A 25,356-nucleotide genomic window follows, 5' to 3' on the forward strand; every position below is an offset into this window, starting at 1 on the left:
CTGGAAAATCCGAATTCAAGAAACGACTCTCTGAAATTGCGTATACGAGGGATCGCTGTCAAAGGCTTGTGAATTGGCTTCCTCAACGAAATATTCCTTCTGACGACATCACAGGGCGTCCTCCTCAGGTTGCAAATGAAGGAGACGGCTAGCAGATATGCAGGACGGACAACTGCGAACATATTGAATAAGCAGTACAGGTAGCCCTCGATTTGCGCCGGTTCAGAGTAACGCCGATTTTGAAACCAGAAAGTCAAAAAGTGGGAAAAATGTTATTTATAACGTTTTTAAATGTTTCTCGTACTGATTCTTATACTAAATCGTAATTCTTACATCGCTGATTTTGAATAAAAATTATAAATGCAGTCATATCTGCAATTACGTATGTTTCGTTAACGCGAATTTGCTGCAATGAGATCGATGAATCGGTAAAAGCTGTTTGTGAAATGCAAACTTTTTTTGCATATGCGAGTTTGCTCTTATGAAATTTCATTCCTGGCGCTTTAAACTTTCAAAGGGCTAATTTAATCTCTGCGGAGGTCCCGGGGTTATTTTTTACTACGCGATTTTCTATAGGTCGGCGTCTTACATGAATGCAACTATCGCATAACAGCAGAGATGACTGTACACATCAATCACATGAAAGAATCACAGTCAATCGCTGGGACCAACGAATTGCTGATTGTAAGTGTATTAAATATATTTTTTAAATTCCCTTTATTTTATTTACGTTATTTCAGAGCTTTAAATGTAATTCCATTGTATTACTCGTCAATGTTTGGGTGCTGGGAACACACGTCATTGACTTCACATTGATTTACATTATAAGAGAGTTTCAATTTACGCCGGTTCGTCCAGGAACGCATCCCCGGCGTAAATCGAGGGCTACATGTAGTGAAGAGGAGACAAGGGGTGGTCCTTCAGCTTTCATTTAGGTGTTGTTTTAACACACTGTCGCCTTCCGCTGGATGTCCCTACCGCAGGGGAGAAATGACAAGGTCAGGAAAGGGACAGTGATGTTTTATGAGGTCAGACAGAGGTTTCACCGCCGGCGAGTATCGAATTGTCCCGACCCTGACCGGTACACCCCTCACTGACATCGTCAGGGCGTCTGTTGGCCATAGAGCCGTCACGTACTTTTATGACAAGTTGTGGTCTTCAGCTTATCATAGGTACAGCAGCCGCCAGTCCTGTGAACGTTGTCTGATAATACTAAAACGCATTCAGGCCCGGGCGGGAACTCTAAACTTCGCTGTGAACGTCGTCCGGTAGCTCCAGCGCTCCAGCATTGCTGATGACGTCACGAGCGATGTCCCATGCGTGTCTGTGAGGTGCACGCAGCTGGTTGCTAATCGCATCCACAGGTGGTCGTTCGTACACCAGCACTCACACTGAGAACGCAATAACATCTTCCGTTAAGAGGATAGTCAGTCATGGATGAAGAATAATTGCCATATTTACTTGTTTATTGTTTGTTTAATGACGCTCTTAGTGGCTAAGACTGTGATTGGTTGGTTCATGAATTCAAAGGTACGTGATCGTGAGCCAGCTGACTGAGGAAGACCACGAAAATACAAAGTTCCGATCTCGAGGTTTGAAGCAGAGACCTCCTGAATAGGTTACAGAATCACTACCACTCGACCGAGACGTTTGGCGTCGCTAGAAGCGTGTCCAGGACGGTCGGTGGGGAGGGCGTCCAGGCCATTTCTCAATCGATATTTTATTGTATGTGCGAGGTGTCTGTGTGTTTCTTACTCTTGGATGTTTTGCGCCGTGACTGTGACCTCGTCACTTAATGCCCAGTGGCGGTTAAGGCGGAAGGAAAATCGAGCCAACTTCCTCCCAGGGCCTCGCGTGCCTCACACACATGCTTGTGCGCATTAGAATCGCATTTTCTTCTTATATTTTGCCGTAGTTTGTCTTATATATATGTTCTTACATTTAAAGCTCTGAAATAACGTAAATAAAATAAAGGGAATTTAAAAAATATATTTTATACGCTTACAATCGGCGAGGGCGTTATGAAGTGGCATTAGTTCTGACTTAAGTCCCTGGTTGAGGATCGTAATGTTTTTTAAAGAAGGCATGTCGTAATTTCTTTCTTTCTTTTAAAATTTCACGATAAGGTCTCATGGAAGCCATAACACTCCTCTTCGCAAACTCGCATATACAAAAAAGTTTGCATTTCACAAACAGCTTTTACCGATTCATCGATCTCATTGGAGCAAATTCGCGTTAACGAAACATACTTAATTACAGATATGACTGCATTCATAATTTTTATTAAAAATCAGCGATGTAAGAATTACGATTTAGTATAAGAATCAGTACGAGACACATTTCAAAACGTTATAAATAATATTTTCCCCACTTTTTGACTTTCTGGTTTCAAAATCGGCGTTATTCTGAATCGGCGCAAATCGAGTTCTACCTTGTATTTGTAATTGTTGTGGGGACGGGGAACGTAACTCAGCCACTTTTGAGTTGTGAAAGCCCCAATTTTGTTTGGTCAACAGGGCTGTGGATTTTGGTTACTGCGACGTACGAGGTAAAAGGCGGCCGAGGCGTGACGCTGACCACTCACTCCCATCTAGTGCCGAGGTTAGGAATGAGTAGGAGCTGTACCATCTCCTCTTTAACCCCTACCCCTCCACCAAGCGCGTATAATGAGACAGCTTTACTTTTGCGTTTCCTTTTAGAGCGAACCAATCTAGAATTAAATGCGTCACTTGCAATTTTGTTTTTGTCGTTTTGAAGAGAAATGACGTAGCTAGTAATAGCCTTTGTTCAGCAGAAAATGAGTCAAGTGTATCCAAACGTTTTTATTCTCTTGAGAACAATTACGACTGGTCTCTGCATCTGCCGGAAGAGGATTAAGGCAGAAGTTCGTAAGGACCTGGCACCGAACTACAAAGGCGCTGGAGCGATTGGCGGGATGGATTGGCCATTCTTCGATCACGGAATGACGTAACTTCAATTCCAGAAAATCCAGAGAAAGACATTTTTAGGCGGAGCGGAAATTATTTTTACTTATCAGCTTCATCACGCCGTCTGCTTTCAAAATTTAATAAAATGTATTTTAATTGATATTACGGCCTGACGTAACGCTCTGGATTCAAATATGTCGTTAATGAAATAATTACCCGCGTTAGAATTTTCAGATGTCGCCACGCGGGCCCGAACTGTGCGTTCCGCCTACGTCACTGGCTTGCGTGTACAAATAAATAAACGCACCAATGCACTGTCTCGTCCAAAGACATGTCCGCGATGGTAACAGAGACAGTGAGCTGCAAATCACCACCCCCGGGGCCAAAACGTGCGAACGGAATGCGTTTCCTTATCTGTTTCCCTTCCAACCCCTCAGATCCCATTGCCTCTCAATTCTGACGGACTTCGATTGCACGGATTCGTCCCGACTACTGTACGAGGTGCGATCAGAAAGTTTCAAGACTGCGCCTATAAAAACCCGTACACTTATCTCAGGTATTAAATTCATCCATCACCCTCGAAGTAGTTCCCCTGGGAGTGAACACAACGATCCCAGAGCCGCTTCCAAGCCTGGAAGCATCCCTGGAAATCTTTCTTTGTCAGCCTGTCAAGCACCATCTGCGATTCTGCCTGAATCTCTTCTATCGTCTCAAATCTCCTTCCCTTTAGCTGAATTTTCATCTTTGGGAAGAGGAAGAAGTCACACGGCGAATAAGGAGGGTGCACCCCCTAGCGGCAGAAGCTCGTACTACATCCGGTTCACCCTCTATTGACACAGTCTGGAAACTTTCCGATCGCATCTCGTATGTTTAATCAACGCATTCCGCCTCAGTGACGCACAGTGCGTGAATATGCGATAAGTAGCATGTGAGCGTCGCTACGTCAGTGCAGAACGGATGTTACTTAGCGGACTGAGAGCACATCCTACGACTTCGGACGGTATTTCGTCTAATCCACTCACTACTCGATTACGACCCGGCCGTATAAATCGAGTGTGTTTGACAGTTCTGAAAGCTACTAGCCCTTGGAAGCTGCCAGTACGCGTAATTGTGTGGAAAGAATGACGCGGTGTACAAGCTGTACGGCGAAGTCTATCGATAACTGTTCCCATCCCACATCGCCACATGTTGTCCCCCATGCGCATTGATCCACCGGGTTCCAGGACCGTCTTTGCCCCTTTCACGAGTTTCTTCGTCCAACTGTTTGTCCGCATGTCACAACTTTTTTTTTTTAAAAAAAGAAAAACCGGCTTGACGGATTCTCACGATGTTCGGAGTACAAAAACAATTTATCGCCACATTCAGATGCGAGAGCGGTTACGAGCTCTTGTAAGACCGGGCACACGGAAGTGACTGGGCGTGGAATCGGTCGCTACCCCGCGGAATTCATTGGCCATGATCAAATTCTGGCGAAAGTGTCTGAATTGTTACGTTTTACGTAAATTTCCCACCTTCCTCACTTAACTCATTTTTCGGAACATGCATGGTTCAGGCAGAAATTCAATCCGCGAACCCAGACTTCGATCTGCCCTAACTGGAGCGAACACGCCCACCTGACCCCTGAAATGGCAATGTTCTACACACCGAGGACGCTTTCATGCGTCATAAAACAACCTTCGTATCTTTACTGCTTTGACCGGCTAAAGTAGTCGGTGTTCTGTGGCTCTCGTCGGTAATTCCGCGTAAATTGGTCGAGATCTGATATTCCCTGCTGTTGTCTCACTCCCGAGCCAATGGAACAAGTCCTCGGTGCACCCGGAGTGCGTCTTCTCGCGTGCCTCAATTGTTTATTTCTGTTCTGCTGGCTTTACCTTTTTAACTGGCGAAAAGTAGACTTTCAGAATCGCATTGCGTCCTATAGTTTGAGAGCGTTCACAAAACTTCCTATGAACGTTGTAGTTCACCACACCCTCACACATTTGAATTCTCTGCAAGCACGAATAACAACATGGCCGACGGACGACACGACACTAGAGTCCTCAAGTGACGTATGGCAGTACCTTTTCGAGTAATATGAAACTTTCTTTAATCTAATTCCCTTCAGATTGTAAAAGAGTCTCCAGGTGGCAGGCAGTACGCATACATACTGACTTTCGGAGTGCCTGCGGTAACTAGGCGCTAGGAGATCGATCTTTTAAGCATGCGCACAGATTCGGTGTGAAACGCTGTTCACGTTCAAAACCTGGGATCACAGCTACGACGCGAAAGTCAGGGGAAGTTAACTAGCGCTGAACCGGCTTTCCACCAGTATATTCTCAGAAACACGTGAGCTAAGTACTATGTAATATTTGATTCACCACAGTGGTCTAGCGGTTAGAACGCTGGCCTTGTAATCCTGGGGGTCTCGGGTTCGATTCCCGGCGGTGCCCGAATTTATAACTTGTGTTGGGCAAGGCCGTGGTCTAGGCAACACGGAGTTTTCCTCCGTGGCATCCCAACAATTACTCCATTCACACACAGAAGAAGGCAATGGCAAACCACTTCTGGATCATCTGCCAAGAACGTATATGAACAGGTCCCAGTCCGAGAAGAGAAAAGGATGGAAGGATCCTGTTCATATGGACCTGTCCTCAGACAGATTACTAAATAATAATAAGATGAGGTGGTCTAGCGGTTAGAACGCTGGCCTTGTAATCCTGGGGGTCTCGGGTTCGATTCCCGGCGGTGCCCGAATTTATAACTTGTGTTGGGCAAGGCCGTGGTCTAGGCAACACGGAGTTTTCCTCCGTGGCATCCCAACAATTACTCCATTCACACACAGAAGAAGGCAATGGCAAATCACTTCTGGATCATCTGCCAAGAACGTATATGAACAGGTCCCAGTCCGAGAAAAGGATGGAAGGATCCTGTTCATATGGACCTGTCGTCAGACAGAACACTAAATAAATAAAAATAATATTTAATTATAAACTTACGTCCTCTGACGTTCGAGACCAATAACAAAATATTTGTAGGACTTTTGCGATAGTAGGACGGTTGTTTCTTGGGTCTTAACGATGAGCAGCATCCAGCCGAGGGAATGGAAATCCACCCGCTGTTCCTTCTCATAGAATCCATCTCTTTTGCACATCTCGTTCTATGCTCTGATTCTTTTCTCGCTTATTACAAAAGAACGCTGATATTTGGCTCCTTCATTTTCAGTTCCGATTTTTGAAATGTTCGCATACACTTTATAACGTCGTAAAGTGTGCGCACATTTGTGATGAAAACACATTAATGATCCTGCGTCCTACACACCTCAAAACATTAACGATTTTGTAATATTCGCGATTCAATTTTTTAAAAAATAAAACTCCAAAAATGGTTTCTGAAGTGCGCCACGTGTAATTTCGTACATGATTAAACATATGCATCTCGTAAATTAATTTCCGTATACACAGATTATATTTTTGTGTTATTAATTTTCACATGTTTCGGTCTTATTTAGGTCATCTTCAGGTGGAACGTAATGTTTTTATTGAACTGTGCCGTATATGGAGATTCTTTGTTCTTCAGTTCACTTTCCGTTTACACATTTCGTGCTATGAACGAAAGACGAGACCCGCCAAGGACTGCACTAATATCAAAATACATAATATAATAATAATTATATAAAAATAGACTCTTCAGAGTTCCTTATAGGGCTGATTATCACTTACCTATTTATTTATTATTTTATGTTACATTCCGTCACCCTGTGGTGCGGGATTTTCAGTCTTATTCACAGATACGGAAACATTGAAACAAAATATTTTTAAACTTTCTTAACGCTCGTATTTCTTACTACGACCTTAAACAAGGAAAGAAGATGACGTTCCAGGAATTAAAGCGAGAAGCCGAGAATAGGGACAACTGGAGAGCTCTTTTTGGGCAGAGCAATGGACCTGTCGTAAGACAGAACACTTAATAATAATAATTTCTTACTACAGAACTAATGTATTTTATAATTTAATATCAATAGAACATAAGCCACGCACAATTCAATGAAACTTCTGTCTCCCTGACATGGTATAGATTAGACCGAAACGTGTAGTGGTATTGTGAAAATTAATATCGTATAAAGATAAGCTGTTTAGACAGGTATTAATGTATTATTACTGTATTATAGTTTTTATACAGCAGAATGCCCTCAGTAATCATTAAATATTTATCATTGGAGCTTTTGAAAATATCGGAACTGATATGATCAACATTTCTGTAGACGGGAGTCCAGTTCATTATGGGTTGAGACGGTACAAACCATGGCTTGACGAATAATATTAAAAACTGCAGGACTTGGGGGCAGTGTAAGGATACATTTACTCAAGTAGAGTAGGTTTTGAGTTGAGGTTTCCACGGCTGTGATTCCGAAGATGGCTGTCTTGTGGGTTGTCTAGTAGAAGTTTACGGACGTTTCAGAGGTCCTTGCTGCGTCCATCATCGGGGCGCTACAGCCCAGAAGACATATCACTGTAGTCAAATACCATATTGTGTCCAACGTTCGTTTTCGTCAAGGTTAACTTCGTACGTAGAGGAAATAATCAGCGTGCGTTTCGACTTTGGCAATTACCTATCGATCAGATACTTTGAGTTCGATAGTCACCGAGAAAATAAAAGACGAGCGGCCAGGTGTCTATAATCTACAATGATTCAGCTGTGAGAGAATTTCTGCGCGCTGTTGTAATTGAATTTATTGTAGGCTTATCAGTGAAACTGGTTTAGCTAATTAAATTGTGTTTAATTAACGCAAAGGCCGGTCACTGGGTTTTCACATGGATGCGCTGATGTCTGCTTCCGGCTAATAAATAGAATTGTATGTTCGCCACATAACCATTCGCCATTCTCCCAGTATTGTCAGGGTGATTAAGTCGAGAAGAATGAGATGGGCGAGGCATGTAGCGCGCATGGATGGGACAAGAGGTGTGCACCTGAGGGGAAGAGACCTCTGGGGAGACCTAGACGTAGATGGGAGGATAATGTCAGACGGGATCTATGGGAGATAGGAGTTGAAGGAGACTGGATTTTGTTGGCCCAGGACAGGGTCCGGTGGAGGGCTTTGGTTAATTCGATGATGAACCTTCGGGTTCGGTAAGCCATCTAGTTAGTTAGTCTGATAGATTTCCACCAACGTTTCACAGGTCATACTGCCTCTGTCATCAGGGCGATCTGATGACGGAGACAGTATGACCTCTGAAACTCGGATGGAAATCTACCAGACCACACAGCGCAACAACCCAGAAGACGTAAATCTTCATACTCATCGCCCTGATGATGGAGGCAGTATGACCTCTGAAACGTTGGTTAACATCGACCAGACTACACAGCGCAACAACCCAGAAGACGTAAATCTTCATACTCATCGCCCTGATGATGGAGGCAGTATGACCTCTGAAACGTTGGTTAACATCGACCAGACTACACAGCGCAATAACCCAGAAGACGTAAATCTTCATACTCATCGCCCTGATGATGGAGGCAGTATGACCTCTGAAACGTTGGTTAACATCTACCAGACCACACAGCGCAACAACCCAGAAGACGTAAATCTTCATACTCATCGCCCTGATGATGGAGGCAGTATGACCTCTGAAACGTTGGTTAACATCTACCAGACCACACAGCGCAACAACCCAGAAGACGTAAATCTTCATACTCATCGCCCTGATGATGGAGGCAGTATGACCTCTGAAACGTTGGTTAACATCTACCAGACCACACAGCGCAACAACCCAGAAGACGTAAATCTTCATACTCATCGCCCTGATGATGGAGGCAGTATGACCTCTGAAACGTTGGTTAACATCTACCAGACCACACAGCGCAACAACCCAGAAGACGTAAATCTTCATACTCATCGCCCTGATGATGGAGGCAGTATGACCTCTGAAACGTTGGTTAACATCTACCAGACTAACGGCGTAATAACCCAGAAGACAGAAATCTTCATACTCATCGCTGTGAAAACCTCAAATCCTACAAAGAGGAACTGGAATTGAATGGGACATGTCAGCTTCAGGTCTCTGCTGATGCTGTTAATTTATTGTGCGGAACATGTAGGTGCACGCGGAAGTTCTGTGAGATGCTGCAATTAGTAAGGAAGCTGGTCGGTGTTTCGTCACCAGACCAGACCGTAGGACGGAAGTATGTGAAGGTAAATAATAAATCGTTTGAAATTGTGGCAGGGGTCAGTTTTTGGGCACGACGGTAAGAGATAAACATTGTTTTAACGAGGAAATTAAGAGCAGGCTAAATTCGGGACGTCCACAAACATTTTTGTCTTCTGCAGGTCCTATAAAGACGCAAAGATTGAAATAGACAGTAACTTAAATATACATTATTTTTGTATACGCGTCAATTGTAATCTCTGACATAAGGCATAATCACAGTTTGAGGGTGTTTAGGTCATTATTTGGACAATGGAGGGATGAAGTGGTAGGGGTGGAGACAGCTTCGTAATGACGAGTTCCATAATTTGTGCTCTTTGTTAAATATTATTAAGATTATCAAATAACGAAGGTCGAGATTGGTGGGGTGTGCAGCATGCATGGGGGATACTTCAGATGAGGGCAGAATGTACACTGCTAATCCTGAAAGGAAGTCACAACACAGGATAATATTAAAATTGTTTTTAGAGGTTTGTATTTCAGAGGTGTGGATTGGATTAATGTGGCTCGTAACAGGGACTGGTAGCGTGCTTTTGTGGACACGTTAATGAACTTCCAATTTCCGTAAGCGGTGTGGAATTTCTTGACTAGCTGAGCGTACTGTCACCCTCTCAACGTGGAGTTGTGTTGTTGGTTGTATATGATCGACTTTCCACCTGTTGGTTTCGTCATGTCCGCGCGACGAACAACCATGAACCTCTGCCGCCGTGGATTTCAGCGGCTTTGATAAACCTGTACTAATTTTATGTCGAGATGTTTTTATTTCGATTTATTCTGATTGAATTTAAATGATACTGTGTTGTAGTGCATACACTCCGGTCTTTATATGTCTAGTCCTCTGATCGATTTTGATTCGATGTACGGAACAGCAGTTACATCCACCGTACGTTGTTTTAATTGGTTGACCCTCTGAATTCCAACTTCAAAGAAACACGTGTTACAGTCATCCAGAGCACGTGGCTTACGTATGGTATTATTTAAGCTTGTCGGATATTTGTACTTTTTCATTTCTTGAAAACTGTTGGTTTAAGAACGAATCTTATTATTTACTCGGTGCTAAGAAAACCTCTGTCACCTCGCCCTGTAGCTGATGCCTGCCGTGCTAACAATACCCACGTAAAGCTTGGTGATTACAGAACGAGGCGTGACAATTAAGTTCCCGGTACACCCTCGTATATGTCACATCGAGTGAGCATTATCTAAGCAGAAATGAATCGCCCTGATGATGGAGGCAGTATGACCTCTGAAACGTTGGTAAACATCTACCAGACTACACAGCGCAACAACCCAGAAGACAGAAATCTTTGTACTCTGATGATGGAGGCAGTATGACCTCTGAAACGTTGGTTAACATCGACCAGACTACACAGCGCAACAACCCAGAAGACGGAAATCTTCATACGCTGATGATGGAGGCAGTATGACCTCTGAAACGTTGGTAAACATCGACCAGACTATACAGCGCAACAACCCAGAAGACAGAAATCTTCATACTCATCGCCCTGATCATGGAGGCAGTATGACCTCTGAAACGGTGGTTAACATCGACCAGACTACACAGCGCAACAACCCAGAAGACAGAAATCTTCATACTCATCGCCCTGATGATGGAGGCAGTATGACCTCTGAAACGGTGGTTAACATCGACCAGACTACACAACGCAACAACCCAGAAGACAGAAAACTTCATACGCTGATGATGGAGGCAGTATGACCTCTGAAACGTTGGTAAACATCGACCAGACTATACAGCGCAACAACCCAGAAGACAGAAATCTTCATACTCATCGCCCTGATCATGGAGGCAGTATGACCTCTGAAACGGTGGTTAACATCGACCAGACTACACAACGCAACAACCCAGAAGACGGAAATCTTCAAGCAGAAATGTGTTTTGACGTGTCTGTGATTGCGAAGAAAATAAGGCAATGGCAGTGAAGCTTTGGTAGAGTTACACGAGCGTGTGTTTTAGTCCCGGCGGTAAAATGAGTGATGGGTTCTTGGAGCAACGCATTAACATCAGGTTTTGTGCAAAGTTAGGCGAAAGCGAGATTTAAGCTCTGCAGATGTAAATCAGATGCTTGTGGCGCTGATGATCTTAAAACTTCTGGTGTCTCTGATTGGCATAAAAGGTTTAAAGAGAGAAGCGACGTTTTTATCATCACAACAGCATTGTTCACTTAGAGTTTGTCGAAAAAGGTCGAACGGTAAACCAGCATTCTTATTTCGAAATAATGGCAAGGTTAGGTTAGGCTATCCGTCGTGCAGACCTCAACTTTGATCTGAACCTTGCATCATGAGACAAAGCCCGGAGTTCCTTGGTCAAAAATCGATACTGAAATTGGAAAACCCGTGATATTCGCCAGATTTGGCTCCGTGTGACTTTTGACTGCTCTGAAGACTAAATACCGCTTTGAAGGGGCACAGATTTTCAGACATTGCCTACATTCAGGGACATGCGACGAGCATCCAGAAGAGAAACCATTAGTGTGTAAGTAATTAAACGCAGCTTTTACGAGGCATTCCGGGAACTTAATTTTCACACCTCGTGACGTATAACGAGGCACAGAAGTCATGCATATTAACATGTGGCACAGAAGACAGTGTGAGTTTTAAAAGTAATTAAAGAATTCGATGTTCAATGAAATTCCAATCCGTTTCTGGTCCAACGCGTAGTATTATATATAAATAATTCTAAAACATATGGAGGTGGAATCCCGCCCCCTCTTCCCACGCGTGTTCCCGGGCACTAGCCCCCCTCCCACCCCCCCAACCACGCTCTTGTTCTCTCACTGCCCAGGCAGGCAGAACCAGCCCCGAAGGCGGGGGAGCAGGGGGAGAAAATGTCTGCGCACTTCTATGGTACCAGCACCGCTGTGTGGACGTCGTCATTCGTGTCTCTCGGCGTCGGTCGTGTTGAGCGCTGGGCGTGAGTGGTCGTGCGGTGGTCAACGTCGTCTTCATATCCACAATTTATTCCAAGAGCAGCTTTCTTCGTGTATGAAAACCCAAGGCCATGTGAGGGGAAGGGAGTGTTTCGTTCAGACCTGTAACCATATGGTTCATACACCTCATCGTGTGCGGATCTCGGCCCACAACCTCGACGTACCATGACGATTACGTCTTAAGCCTGGCGTGGACTTGTAAAGTTAGGTTAGGTATTTTCCCGCCAATATTCTTAATTCTTCTTATAGTTCGAAAGTTCTTCAAGTTATAACAAAGAACAAATAGTTGTTACGTGTGTGTATGTGACTGATGAAACGTGAAGGGACAGTTACATCGCGGGTCTTAACTGCGGTAATGCGACATGGTGACGTGATATAAGACGATGCCCGCTTGTGTTTCGTATAGTAATCAGAACAAGTGAAGGGCACGACTGCGCGGCGTCCAGGAACGTGATTATGTGTGTGAGTGTGTGCAACAGGTATCCTCGTGAATGATGTCCAAGGCCGGACGGAGAGACGAACGCGTCGTCGGATTGTGGATTGTGGATGTGGTAGTGGCCTGATCGTCGGTGCGTGGGCGTGTGGATCCTACCCGTTCCTGTCTCATGAAATCAAGCCATGAATAATGTGGGCTGCAGTGACCAGATCTATCGAGATCTTTGTGGCGTTCTTCGAGTATTACACCTCCAGGTAAAGCGAACGCCGTCGTTTCTTCAGGCCGGGCTTTTTGCGGTTTCGGGGATGTCAGGGCAATTTTGAGTCTTTAAAATGTGTCAGTTCATTGCAGAGACAACTGACTCAGCGGTTTTTTTCAGTCCCTTCACAAATACGCTGTAGTCACGATGACGGACTCGTACTGTAATTATTATTATTATTCCCCCATCTATTCACCACTTTATAGGGATTTACGTACTTCTATGTACCCGAGACAAACCTTGCCCCTGAGGTATGCATAGTGCAGCAGCTATTTCCGAAATACATTTTGTTTTTAATACGTGTTACATGTGTTATGGTCACGGTGGTCTAGCGGTTAGAACGCTGGCCTTGTAATCCTGGGCGTCTCGGGTTCGATTCCCGGCGGTGCCCGAATTTATAACTTGTGTTGGGCAAGGCCGTGGTCTAGGCAACACGGAGTTTTCCTCCGTGGCATCCCAACAATTAATCCATTCACACACAGAAGAAGGCAATGGCAAACCACTTCTGGATCATCTGCCAAGAACGTATATGAACAGGTCCCAGTCCGAGAAAAGGATGGAAGGATCCTGTTCATATGGACCTGTCGTCAGACAGAACACTAAATAAATATAATATATACATATATAATGTAGTTTTATTGTAAGGGATGACTACATGTTTTACGACAGCGTCTTTCGAAATGATGTATTAAGATCCTAAAATGGCGGTCTTCTGAAGTTCCCTGATGTCGTGTTCGCCCGGGATGTTGGCCAAATATTTTCTGAGTGACTTGGAGACAGTTCCAGTTGCTCCTCTAATTATTGGGATTACTTTTGCTTTCAGTTTCCACATTCTCTGTATTTCGATGAGAAGGTCCTTCTATTTCAAGATCTTCTCTGCTTCCTTCTTAATTACATTCCTATCAGTCGGTATTGCTACATCAGTTAAGAGGCAAATTCCATTTTTGTTTCAGATTCTAATACCTGGTTTATTATTTGTGATGGTTCTATCTGTCCTGACTTGTCTCAACTGCCTTCGGGATGTGTTCGTACCAATACTCAGCTTTCATGAATTTGTTAAAATGCAGATGAGAACAGACAGGCGCTGTATTGCAGTGGGCGTCCAGACACAACATGATCTGTCGTTTCATCAAATTGATGACATAATCTGCATTTGCTGTCTGTGGCCTTTTTAATATTCTGGTTGCATAATATTTGGTGTTCAGTGCTTGGTCTTGTGCTTATTATTATTATTATTGTTGTTGAAAGAATTTTACTAAACGTTTACCACATATTCCGGTCTCTGGATTTAGGTTTTGTTTTGTGTTGCCTTTGGACGCTCCGGGAACCAATAAAAGCCGCTCGTTCTCAGGAGCTGTCGGTAAATCCCGTCTTCATCTCCTAGTGCGCGTCGCTCAGATCACGTTCCTCGGAAACTGTTTTTGACTGCCATCAAGAAGGAGAAAGACCTTAAAGGATCAATTCGACTAACCGGGAGATCGGAACAGCTCAAAAGGACCAAACCTTGCAGTCGCTGATGAATAATTCATCTTTATATCGATTTAGGCGGTGGTTAAAATCAGCAATTGGGAAGGAGGAACAGAAAACCGTATGCTGCAGGGGCCCAGGCTTTGCTGATTCGTCCTGAAATGAACTGAACGGCTGGCAAAGTTTGCACGTGAGACACACCAGTCTCGCCGACAATCACGGTGGTGGTTAGGAGTCCCGGTTCGTGTCTTGGAGAAGTCAGATTCGTTTGAGGGTAGGGATGCCGATTGTAATGGCAGTACTTTCATTGTTTTGTTGAGAAAGTGTCGTGGGTGGTTGCAGCTGCTGGACGCAGTAAGACGTGATCTTCGGTTACCATTCTTCTGGTACGAATATAAACCACTCAAAGTAACGTACAGCTGCAATGGATTTCGATATAAATAACTTTAAAGCCACTTACAAATTACGAATGTAAATTTTCTCGGCGTGACTCTCATGGTTCATGCTGTATTAAGCTGAAAAATTGGGTTTGAATGACGTTACGGTTGTGGACCTAAGTACCACATCGAAGAATGCACAGACTCCATCAGGGTATTAACATAAAGACAGGAAGACGTGTCTGTGTGCTCTTGTCTGGGCACAAAACCCACGAATCAGTGACAGGATTATGTAAGGATACATTTAAACACGTGCCTGAGTTCACGTAGAGTAGGATATGAGTTGAGGTTTCCACGGCGTTGAACCCGAAGATGGCTGTTTTCCAGGTCGAAGCGCCGTGTTATAGCCTGGTAGAAGTTTACCAACGTTTCATAGGTCCTTGCTGCCTCCACCATGAGGTTCATCGCCCAGAAGACAACCAGTCTGAAGGACTAGCAGCCCGTACCATCAATTCCAGTCCTCTGTTTGCTGTTTGTTCCGTCCTATCTCGCGTGCTACGTAAATGTTACGCCCACGTGTGTACGTGTGTCTTCCGCTCAGGTTGCCTCTCGCATTGACGGAGGAAACTAGCGTCAGGGCTTGAACAACAAAGCGCTGAGGCGAAGAATTGTAACAAATGGCGAGAGTAAATTGCATAGTAAGGTCCTTCATAGTTCCTTGGGACAGAGGATTCGCGCTGGCCTTTGTGAACACTGAGCCTTCCTAGAGCGGCGAGTCGCATGAACAGATGAGCAGTCATCAGCTTTTTAAGAACACTTTGTAGCATGCAGTGATTCCTCAGCTCTGTATTGACCATTGAAATGATGCTGTTTCTCTCATGGTGTCTAGAATTTAATTTTGTGTGGACTTTTTACAAAAGCTATTAATATATATAAGCCACGTTCAATCCCATTACATATGATAAAACTATGATATTATCAAAAATATGTGTCCTGTCACCAAAAAAATGTTTCCTTTCACACTGAATTTTGTCACAAGAAAGAATTTTAATTATTTCTCAGAGATTTCAGACACATATAAAATCCCTTGTGAATGAATAGGCTCATTCTGATCTTAATATTATACTGAGGCGTATTTATTATTTAGTGTTCTGTCTTACGACAGGTCCATATGAACAGGATCCTTCGATCCTTTTCTCGGACTGGGACCTGTTCATATACGTTCTTGGCAGATGATCCAGAAGTGGTTTGCCATTGCCTTCTTCTGTGTGTGAATGGAGTAATTGTTGGGATGCCACGGAGGAACTCCGTGTTGCCTAGACTACGGCCTTGCCCAACACAAGTTATAAATTCGGGCACCGCCGGGAATCGAACCCGAGACCCCAGGATTACAAGGCCAGCGTTCTAACCGCTAGACATGGGGAAATAACAAATACACCCGAGTTCTGGACGAGTAGACCCCACGAACGACCCCTAAAAAGGCGGGTTTTTCTAGCAAAATGGGAAATGTACTTAGCCGTTTAGTTATGCAGTCTCGTTCTGGGGCTTCAAGGTCTCAGCGCTGCATTGCGAGGCTGGAGGCGTCAAAGGAACGGTTCGCTGGGTCGGCCCTCGTGTTTTCCGCTCCAGTGCAATCTCAGATGTCCATTTATTATTGCAGGCAAAAGAAGTTCGTAATTTCCTTTTGTTTCGTGCGTGCTGTGCCCATGGTATATTTTCTCAGATCGATGTTTTGTACTTGTTAAATGGCGTTTGCAGTTACATACTTCATTCTGTCAACTACATTTTTCTGTTGGTCACGTAGAGAAGCCGTTCCTGTCGTCGGATGTTGCTCCTTGTAGTTAAAAGAAGTTTACCGACGCTTCAGAGGTGTTTGCTGCCTCCATCATCAGGGCGAGGAGTTGAGTGACTCATCATAGGTGCAATTTCGTCTGTTTGAATATCTCTTTGCAAAGATATGGGCATTTTAATGTTCCTGACAGAATTGCCCAGAATTTGTGCGTTTGGCCAGTGACGTCATTCCGCGTGTTCGTCAGGGTCCTCGGCGTTGAGGCCTCGTACGAAAGAATGTTCGGGTCTGGGCCTTGTTCAAATTATACCTGTCGAACGTCACATAAAACGTTTCAGGTTTTCCTCAGACACTCTTTACGCAAAGAAAAATTATTACTCTTATTATGTTCGTGACACACTCGGAGTCTGGAAACATTCTCAGGGATCTTTGTAGCAGCCCCATCTCACATATACAGAGTGTCCCACAAAAGACGTATTCACATTCAAGAGTCTATTGTTCCCGCCGTTCGTCAGCTGTATGGAGATGAGGGGACATGTGGCTCCGGCGAGAAACTGAACGGGATTTAGCTGCCGTCCCAGCGGGAACTTTGGTGACCTCTTATCAGCCATTTGCTCAGCCCTGACCACTGCGCCACGAAGCTAACGGTGGACATTTTTAACACTTAAACTAGATTCGCAAATTCATTAAGTGCCAATGCTGACGTATGCAATGATTTTTGTTAAAATGGCTTTACTTCATACATTTAATATGTTTATACATCTTTTTGGGACAGTCTGTAGTTCGAGGAAACACATTGAAGATTTTCCGTCCGATACCTTTGTACAATTTCTCAAACACCAAAACTGCCTCAGATGCTTTTGAGCGTCGTTAAATAATTCGTTTAAGGATTTCCGGCATTTATGCATTGAAATGAACTCGTACTGATGATAGTGAAGACAAGTTCCAAATGGATCGGGCCTCAGTCGGGCTGGAATAAAAGGAATTCGGGCTTATGTGGAGTGCGGGTAACATATTTACCTTCGGGCTGGGGCCGGGTGAAATTGTAAAAGTGTTGCCCGTGCGAACGTCTGTGGTGGGAGCCAGTCATTGGCGGCGGTTGTGTGCCTGCAATTGTGCATTCCCCAGAGTCAAAGGATGAGTAATGAATTGAAAGTGCCCATTGGATCGATGCTCTGGCTTGAGGCTCGGCCCCCGGCACTTCCCTGCGTCTTCGGGTGCGGCCCCACGCAGTTCAGGGTGCCTTGTCTTCGGACCCGAGACTTGAACCCGGTACGTCCTGAATGTCAGACAGGAATGCCAACCGCTCGGCCGAGACACCCGGCAATTCTTGTTGTATTTTCGTTGTCTGGTTTTGATTTTTATTCCAAATCTCACGATAATTATTTTGGTTTCATTCATAATTATTGGAGGTCTAATTCTTTCCGTCTGTCTGTTAGACAAATTTAGTAAACATCTTCTGCCCTTTTGTGGTTTTTGAAGTGCGTTACATTTTAATTTTGTAAATACAAATAAACTTTGTAACAAAAACATTTTTTTAATTATTCATTGTCAGGACTTTTTCCATCGTTTTTTCTTGAAGAAACCCACGACGTTTCGGAGGCTGGTTCTGTCTCATTTTTCCTAACCGTAATCTTGTCATTCTGTAATAATTCTGTGGGTTGACCACATTTGGACCCTTGGGTCCCCGTGGTGGCCCACATGTAGAGTTTCCCATTTTGGTTTGCGTCAGCCATGCCCTAAAACATTTTTACAATTTCTGTATGCCCCAATTATTCTCATCCGTGAATGGGTCATTTTTACAAAATTCCATAATTCAGCTGTAAAACTTAAAATAAAATAAAAAATCCGAACTCGTACGTGGAATCTGTGCTCCGTTACGAAATATTTTATTACATTTGTCACATTTTTCGAAGGATTTATGAATTGTATTTGCATTACAATTTTCATCTCCAGTATCGGGACGTGATGTGACTGGTTTATTCCGCGTTTCCTGCTCAAGAGCACTTAATACAGTTTCTTTGTTTCTTTCTGTAAGCTATTCATGTTTCCAATCCATAAACCAACATCAGCAACACGGAGTTTTCCTCCCTCCGGGGGCTTCCCCGGTTTCTCCGCGGCATCCCAACAATTACTCCATTCACACACAGAAGAAGGCAATGGCAAACCACTTCTGGATCATCTGCCAAGAACGTATATGAACAGGTCCCAGTCCGAGAAAAGGATGGAAGGATCCTGTTCATATGGACCTGTCGTCAGACAGAACACTAAATAATAATAAACAGTCATTTACCTGCACGGACTTTGCTGTACATTTCATCAAAACACATTTTAATCAGCCAAACTAAATTGTGGCTAGACCACGATCGGTTAAATTACTTTACAGCATTTCCCAGCCTTCCCTGAAGTCCACGTTGTTTTAACAGGAACTCAGCCCTGTATCTGCCACGTTGTTAGGGTTGTTTTGTCTCCAAGGCTGTCAGCACTGCATCCAGATACCTTTCCACGCGATATCATCTCTCCTTCCTGTTCTCGGTGCATTTGACAGCTTCAATACACGGTCTCCATCTTGTTTTCCATTGTAGTTGTGTGTTTCCGGAGAACTGCCTTAATAACGCGGTTGCCAGAGATACCCTAGACAATGTCTCCTGCATGTGCAATATTCTGCAAGTTTCGGATTAAATTTGAGGTCTGGGAATTCAGATAATAAAAACACGGCAGTGGAACTTCGTTCTTATCGAGGCAGTTTCTTGCAAATTAAAAAATAAAAAATAGTCTCTGAACGAACCAAGTTCGAGCCTTTCCTAAAATATATCGATTACATGCGTTTCGATTATAATTGCAAGATCCGGAGATAGGGATTAGCTCTATCTAGTGGGCCCAACTGTGTAGGAACCTGAAGACGGAGATAGAGTCCCATCTCCGAAACGTCTTTTTTACGTTTTATATTTACTAGACGATGGATAATATCCAAGGAAATTTTTATTCAATTGACTCTTCACCATCGTCAAGAAGTTTTAGATTTGATATAATTGCAAGAGTTTAAAGCAGACTCGGGCAATCGAAAGTATCCTCAGGCTCTTTTTATCAACATGATCTTGGGCGTGATGTTACATATCATGAAAGTTATTACTATCAGCTGAAAGAAATTAAGTTTTAAAACAAGGCTAGTGAATTTATCAACTACATACGAAATTCTTAGCCACGCTAAGGTCTGGATGGCAGGAAACAGATAATACTATTTTAAATAGTACTACAAATAAATGTTACAAATGATTTTCAAAAGAGAGAAGTTCAGACCCGGGTTCAGCGCGAAGCTAGACGTTGGACAGTTAGTTATTCTGCAAATGGAGCTTTCGGCTACCTGAAAACAAATGTTCACACTGGAAAAAGGACAAATTCTTCTTGCAAAATCGGCCAACTAACAGTGTGAATTCGTGAACTTCTTCGAACGAAGATTCCTGTGAACTGTTTTTCGTCTTCACCTGGTTTTGTAGTTTAAGCAGCTCGACTTGCAACTTCTGTGTCAATTTTTATATCAGCAGGGGCAGAACAGAGGCGTTAGTTGGTTTCCTGGCTCTAAAATTCTCAAAATAAATATCTCCTCTAAATTATAATTAATCAGCAGAAAAACTGTAATCATGAGTTACATTTTTCGACAGTGTTTCAAAGTTGAATGTACTCCTAACCTAAGTTTACCAGAGCTGAAAAGATTTCCCTGGAAGGTTTCGATGTGAATGTTTAGTTCATGAACCAACCGATTTTCACCTTTAAACTTCAAATTCAGCTCCTTAAAGTATGTTGGCAAATCTACCAAAAGAAGCAAGATCACGAACCCATTCATCGCTGACAACCTCTGAAACATTTATTTACAGGAACGTGACGATTTCACCCCAAAGATCGCAAAATCTCTTCTATATTTTTCGCTTACTCAACCTAACCTAACTTCTCATAAATATGCCGGATTCCCTCATTCCACCTCGATATATTCAATACGTGGATGAAACTGGGACCGGATAGCTAATAGGTCCTGATTGTATGCAGTGTCTACTGGTCCCTTCAGTTTATAAGTTACATCTCAGCCTTGGCGAGCTTTTCAGATCTTCTTTTAACATTTGATAGGTCTCTTTGGACGAGCAGTTCGCTCTGTATCCCTACCTTCATACACAGAACGGGGAAACAGGACCTGAACCGAGACTCGAACCCATTACCTCAGTGATCAAACGGCCTCTGTGATCTGCTGTTTACGACGATGAAACAATATTTGAATTGATAATTGCACGTAAACGCGTTGTTTGTAATCCGTCAGCGAATATCCGCGTGTTTTAACAGTAACTATAACAGGACCGCAGTTTCATTCTGGATGATGGGTAATGACTGGAGTTTTTGTTGGTTTACAAACTACACCATTTCAAACCATAATTATACGAACTCTAATTAATTAATGAGCGTTCGTTCTGCGAATATTGTGATCCGTTATACAAGAGCCATTTGTGAATATTTAAGAAATTTGGCCGTCTTCGATCCGTGAAGATTCCTTCATGGAATCACCAACAAACGCAGGCTTGTACTTACGAGGTGCAACAGTGGTCAGACGAATCTAGCACATTTCAGAATTGTCGGTAAAGAAGCATGCCCCAATGTAAAGTCTTGGACGTCGTCGCAAGTTGGAATTAAGTCTGGCTGTGCGGAAAATGTGGGTTAAGGAACTGTGGAACATTCTACAGAGAAATCCAGGATACAGGATACGCTGTTGTGAAGGAATATTTGCAGGAGGGGGGCTTTGAACTTCCGGAGCAGATACCAGAGAATGATAAAATTATCCGTGAATGTTGGAAGATTTTCTTGGCACAGAATCACCCTGGAAGATAAACGTCACAATCTTGGAGTGCAGAAAATGTAGAAACATTACAGCCTTGATTACTGTTTCTGAGTTCGTATTTTATATTGCATGAAGTTTAGCAAAACTCTGAAGTTTATATGTAAACTGTATAACCATATTTTTTTAAATAGGTTACCTGGTCTGAGAACAAGTCTGAGGACTTACCCGGACGCCGTCGATGCACTTCGTCGGTTTTAGTGCGTTAAGTCCGATGCTCGGCGCTGAATGTGCACGTCAGTGAGACCAGGGCCCCCCTGTGGTTTAGCGGGGCAAAGCCTGCAGCTGACGACCGGCGCATCTCAGTCCACCGGTTATTGCGAGGGTCCTGAATTTCGTCGTAATTAAATGTTTTATACTAGAGTGGACTGAGAATTGGTCTCGTTTAATAAATACTCGACTTCGTTTCTGTTGTGGGACTGAATTAAACCCAAGCATCCTCCGTGAGGTTACCGGGCCGACACAGGAACAAGGAAAATTTTGTTCACCGGTTCGTCCTTCTTCATGCAAAGGCAGTCAGCACTGGAAAGACACGAACTAGTCTGGGGAGAGGGGGGGGGGATATCCCCGTGAAACTCGTACCTTTGAATCAGAGACCTTAGTTACTTTTGAAAAGTTTTCTGTTACCGAGACGTGCAGAACGCAACAGGACTTGGCGTCATGTGACCAGGTCACGTGTGATTTATCACGCACAGCGACGTAAGTCTCGCTACGCGATATGTATCCGTTATTACTGCGGTATAAACGATTATCTGCGGTCTTTTCAACTTCCATCTTGAATTCTCTAAAATGGTAATTATATGGTAGCACGTGTTTTAAAAATCAATAAGTGTTCTTTGCCCACAGAGTGTATATGCGAGTTTCTTATGACACTGAGAATAAACTGTGGTTACAACATTAAAGAATGTTAACCAGTTCATCTTTGTGTTGCGTTTTCTTTGAGGTACGGACTGGATTATTAAATTCAAACGAGGCACAGTGTTAGTCTCATGTACTACGTTCTAATTTATTCGAGTGGATTCCATTATTCTTTCTTGCAAATAGGTTGAATACAACTCACACTTGAATTAAATAGTCCAGGGGTTAGCATTCTGCGGTCCGACGATGTGTTTCTTGGGTTAAAGACGCATTTTTGTGATGTATATCACATTGTATGGAGGTAGAAAAATTGTCTCTCGCGATTTGCGTATTTTAAAGTGATTAGTTATTGAGAATGACAAATCAACAAATTCCTTTAAAATCTTCACAGAGTAATATTTGTAGTGTGAGCCATGTGTAGTGTAGGATTATAGCGTACAGGACAGAACAGTAACGTAACAGTGCACACGACTTCACAAAACTGGTCCATTTGGACGTATTTAACCTAATTTGCATTCAAATAGGAAACTAACCTCACATATTCACATCCAAATAGCCTCCATAGTAACAAAACAGGCTGGTCTCTGGCTATGAGGGAATAATATGTATGGAGGATATGTGAGAACACGGTTGGCAACTCTGCATTCATGACCTTATAAATAACTTCGCTTAATATCGATTACGTGAACGCACGTCGTCCTCGTGTTATGAGTGCTTAGGGTTCGCGTTTGTACGCAGCAAGATTTCGTTCTCGTGATATTCTGTCCCTTCGACGAAATTCCCGTTGCAGTGGAGCGGTCAGAGTACAGCGAGACGTTCATTCCGGTACTCCGTGTGACCTTGCGATGGGCCGACCTGTCAGTCTTTGGAAATCAACGGAAATCCGGTGTAAAAATTTCACGGAGTAGAAAAATCACAAATTGGGCAGAGAGCGTCATTATTTTACAGCGTGCGTTGATGAACGCACATCGCTAAGCGTCTGGATTTCGAATGTGCGTGCAGCGAGGTTTTTTTTTTAAAAAAGGAAAGTCCTTTTTAATTGATTCGCCAATGTTTCCGGGGGGCATCTCGGGCCGTACTACCAGTAGATCAAACATCATTTAATGAATGCCATGTTACCGTACAGGCAGCGTTATGTTGCATATCCTGATTTTACACACAAAGCAGGCGTCGAGGCGCCCAAACAATGTATTTCGTGACCTCGATTTGTATTTCTATGCGTTATTTGCAAGATTTGCACGAACTGAATGTAGACACGACGAAATCCGTCTGTCGGCATGGTACGACTCGAAACACGGACGAATTTTGGTGACGTTCTGTTGAGGAATTATGTCAGTGGTGGCTGTCCAACACTCATATCTTCTAACTTCGTACAATCGATAATACCAACATGCCGGACAAACGATCTTCTGAGGTGCGAGGAACACTAGCGCCACTGGGTTTAGGAATATGAAATTACGAATTTTAATACGTCTTTCAAAAATATTTACCTTTTGGTGCAAAACTAATATTATATAAAGAAATTTAGCCCCTGCCAGGAATCAGTGCTGTGACCACCCACGCACGAGGTCATTGCAGTTCCACAAATCTGTCTTGTTTTTATGAACATCTAAACACGTGATCTGTAATGTTAGAAATTAAATTTGTCTAGGATAAAGAATGTTACGGGAACTTTTGTAAAACTTTGTGATTGCTGGTAAGAGGTCAGGAGAGAGTTATGTCATAGACTGACCCGTGCACTTACTGATTGCTTTGGAATAAGTATGGAAACACGTTAAAGGCCCTTTATTTATGACAATGGCCTCCAAATAATCAGTTTCCGACAAACAAATGAATCACAGGTAACAAAGCTTTGACGTTTGAACGTATGTTCTTACATTTTGCGTTAGTGATGATAACTATAATATAGATACTGGTGGATGTACACAAATTGAGTGCACTTCGCCCCAGTTTATTGTGTGAATAAGAACTTAAGTACGTAGACAAAGAGTTAATAAATAATCATATTTTGGGAACATGGGCATTTGTTTTCACATCCGTCTGCCAACTGTTGCTATGGTTACGTGGGCATCACTCCTGCTTCGCATTTGGCAAGACCCGGGTTCATATGTGAGCTCAGAGGCCGGCCATTCCGACTTTCATCTTCTGTGGTTTTCCTCAGTCTCTCCCGGAAGATACCGGGGTTGTTAGTACCCTGAAATAGGCCACCTCCTGTCCAATTCATCATTCACCAATGTCATTTGACTCATAGGAAGAAACTGCCATCATCGTTAAATAAATCACACATAAATAGTATCATCTGTTGATGGGCCTGTGAGATCTCTTTGAACCACGCTAGCGGTGGATGATTTTGTGAGTTGTGTTTCGAACTGTGACAGCCTGTACAGACAGCGTCTTTGGATGCTGTGGCGCTGCGGTCGGTGTACGGCCTGCTATGAAACCGGAAACACGACATCGATTGTCTTTCTTGCCGACAGAATGGCTCGCTTTTTGTGGGACGGGGGTGGGTGCCCTGATCGAACTCTGGGAGCTGAAGAGCGTACTTTAGAAGGAGGAGACTTAGAGAACTCTTTCTCTGCGTCGTATTAGACAGAGACAAATATTCTGCACTGAGATATTTCACCTTCTGAACTATCTGGCGTCTTCATGTCCATTGTGATTTATGAGCGTTCCCGTCGAGTCTCTTCAATATTATCGTAATAATCAGTGCGGAGAGGCAGACTGAGAAGGCGTCTCCTTGAATTAAACACTCGCTCTGTCATGTCACAGTTGTTTGATCTCCAGTAGGCCTCGGGCAGCGAGCGGAGTCGTTGAACTGTGAAACGAGTAGCTTCCCTGTAAAGGTCGCTCTGGGGTCATGAAGGAAGGCATGTGTTTCCCTGCATAACTTCAGCCGTGTGCAGACACAAGATCGAGGCAATCAACGACAGTTTAGAACAGCTTTCTTTTAACTGATGGCAATTATGCATGATTTACCAGTCCACAAACTTTATTTATATTGAAGATTTCTGTCTTCTGGGTTGTTGCGCTGTGTAGTCTGGTCGATATTAACCAACGTTTCAGAGGTCATACTGCCTCCATCATCAGGGCGATGAGTATGAAGATTTCTGTCTTCTGGGTTGTTGCGCTGTGTAGTCTGGTCGATATTAACCAAAGTTTCAGAGGTCATACTGCCTCCATCATCAGGGCGATGAGTATGAAGATTTCTGTCTTCTGGGTTGTTGCGCTGTGTAGTCT

At 43.5% G+C, this 25,356-nt stretch overlaps 1 protein-coding gene across 6 annotated transcripts in view; it reads left to right on the forward strand.

Moving 5' to 3' along the window:
* Syt7 (Synaptotagmin 7) overlaps positions 1–25,356 on the forward strand; it is a 128,135-nt gene that overhangs the window by 73,191 nt on the left and 29,588 nt on the right. Inside the window, exon 1 of one of the 6 annotated variants that reach the window (XM_087358581.1) lies at positions 11,978–12,744. The exons of the other annotated variants lie outside the window; for them this stretch is intronic. Within the exon in view, the coding sequence (XP_087214707.1) occupies positions 12,680–12,744 (65 nt within the window). The 5' untranslated portion in view covers positions 11,978–12,679. Of the gene's footprint in view, positions 1–11,977; positions 12,745–25,356 lie in introns of those variants that run through there. 6 annotated transcript variants of the gene reach the window in all.

This window comes from Zootermopsis nevadensis, unplaced genomic scaffold, assembly GCF_977971745.1.
Source record: "Zootermopsis nevadensis isolate Lab colony 2312 unplaced genomic scaffold, Znev_1.0 Znev_ptg000030l, whole genome shotgun sequence".
NCBI lineage: Eukaryota > Metazoa > Arthropoda > Insecta > Blattodea > Termopsidae > Zootermopsis > Zootermopsis nevadensis.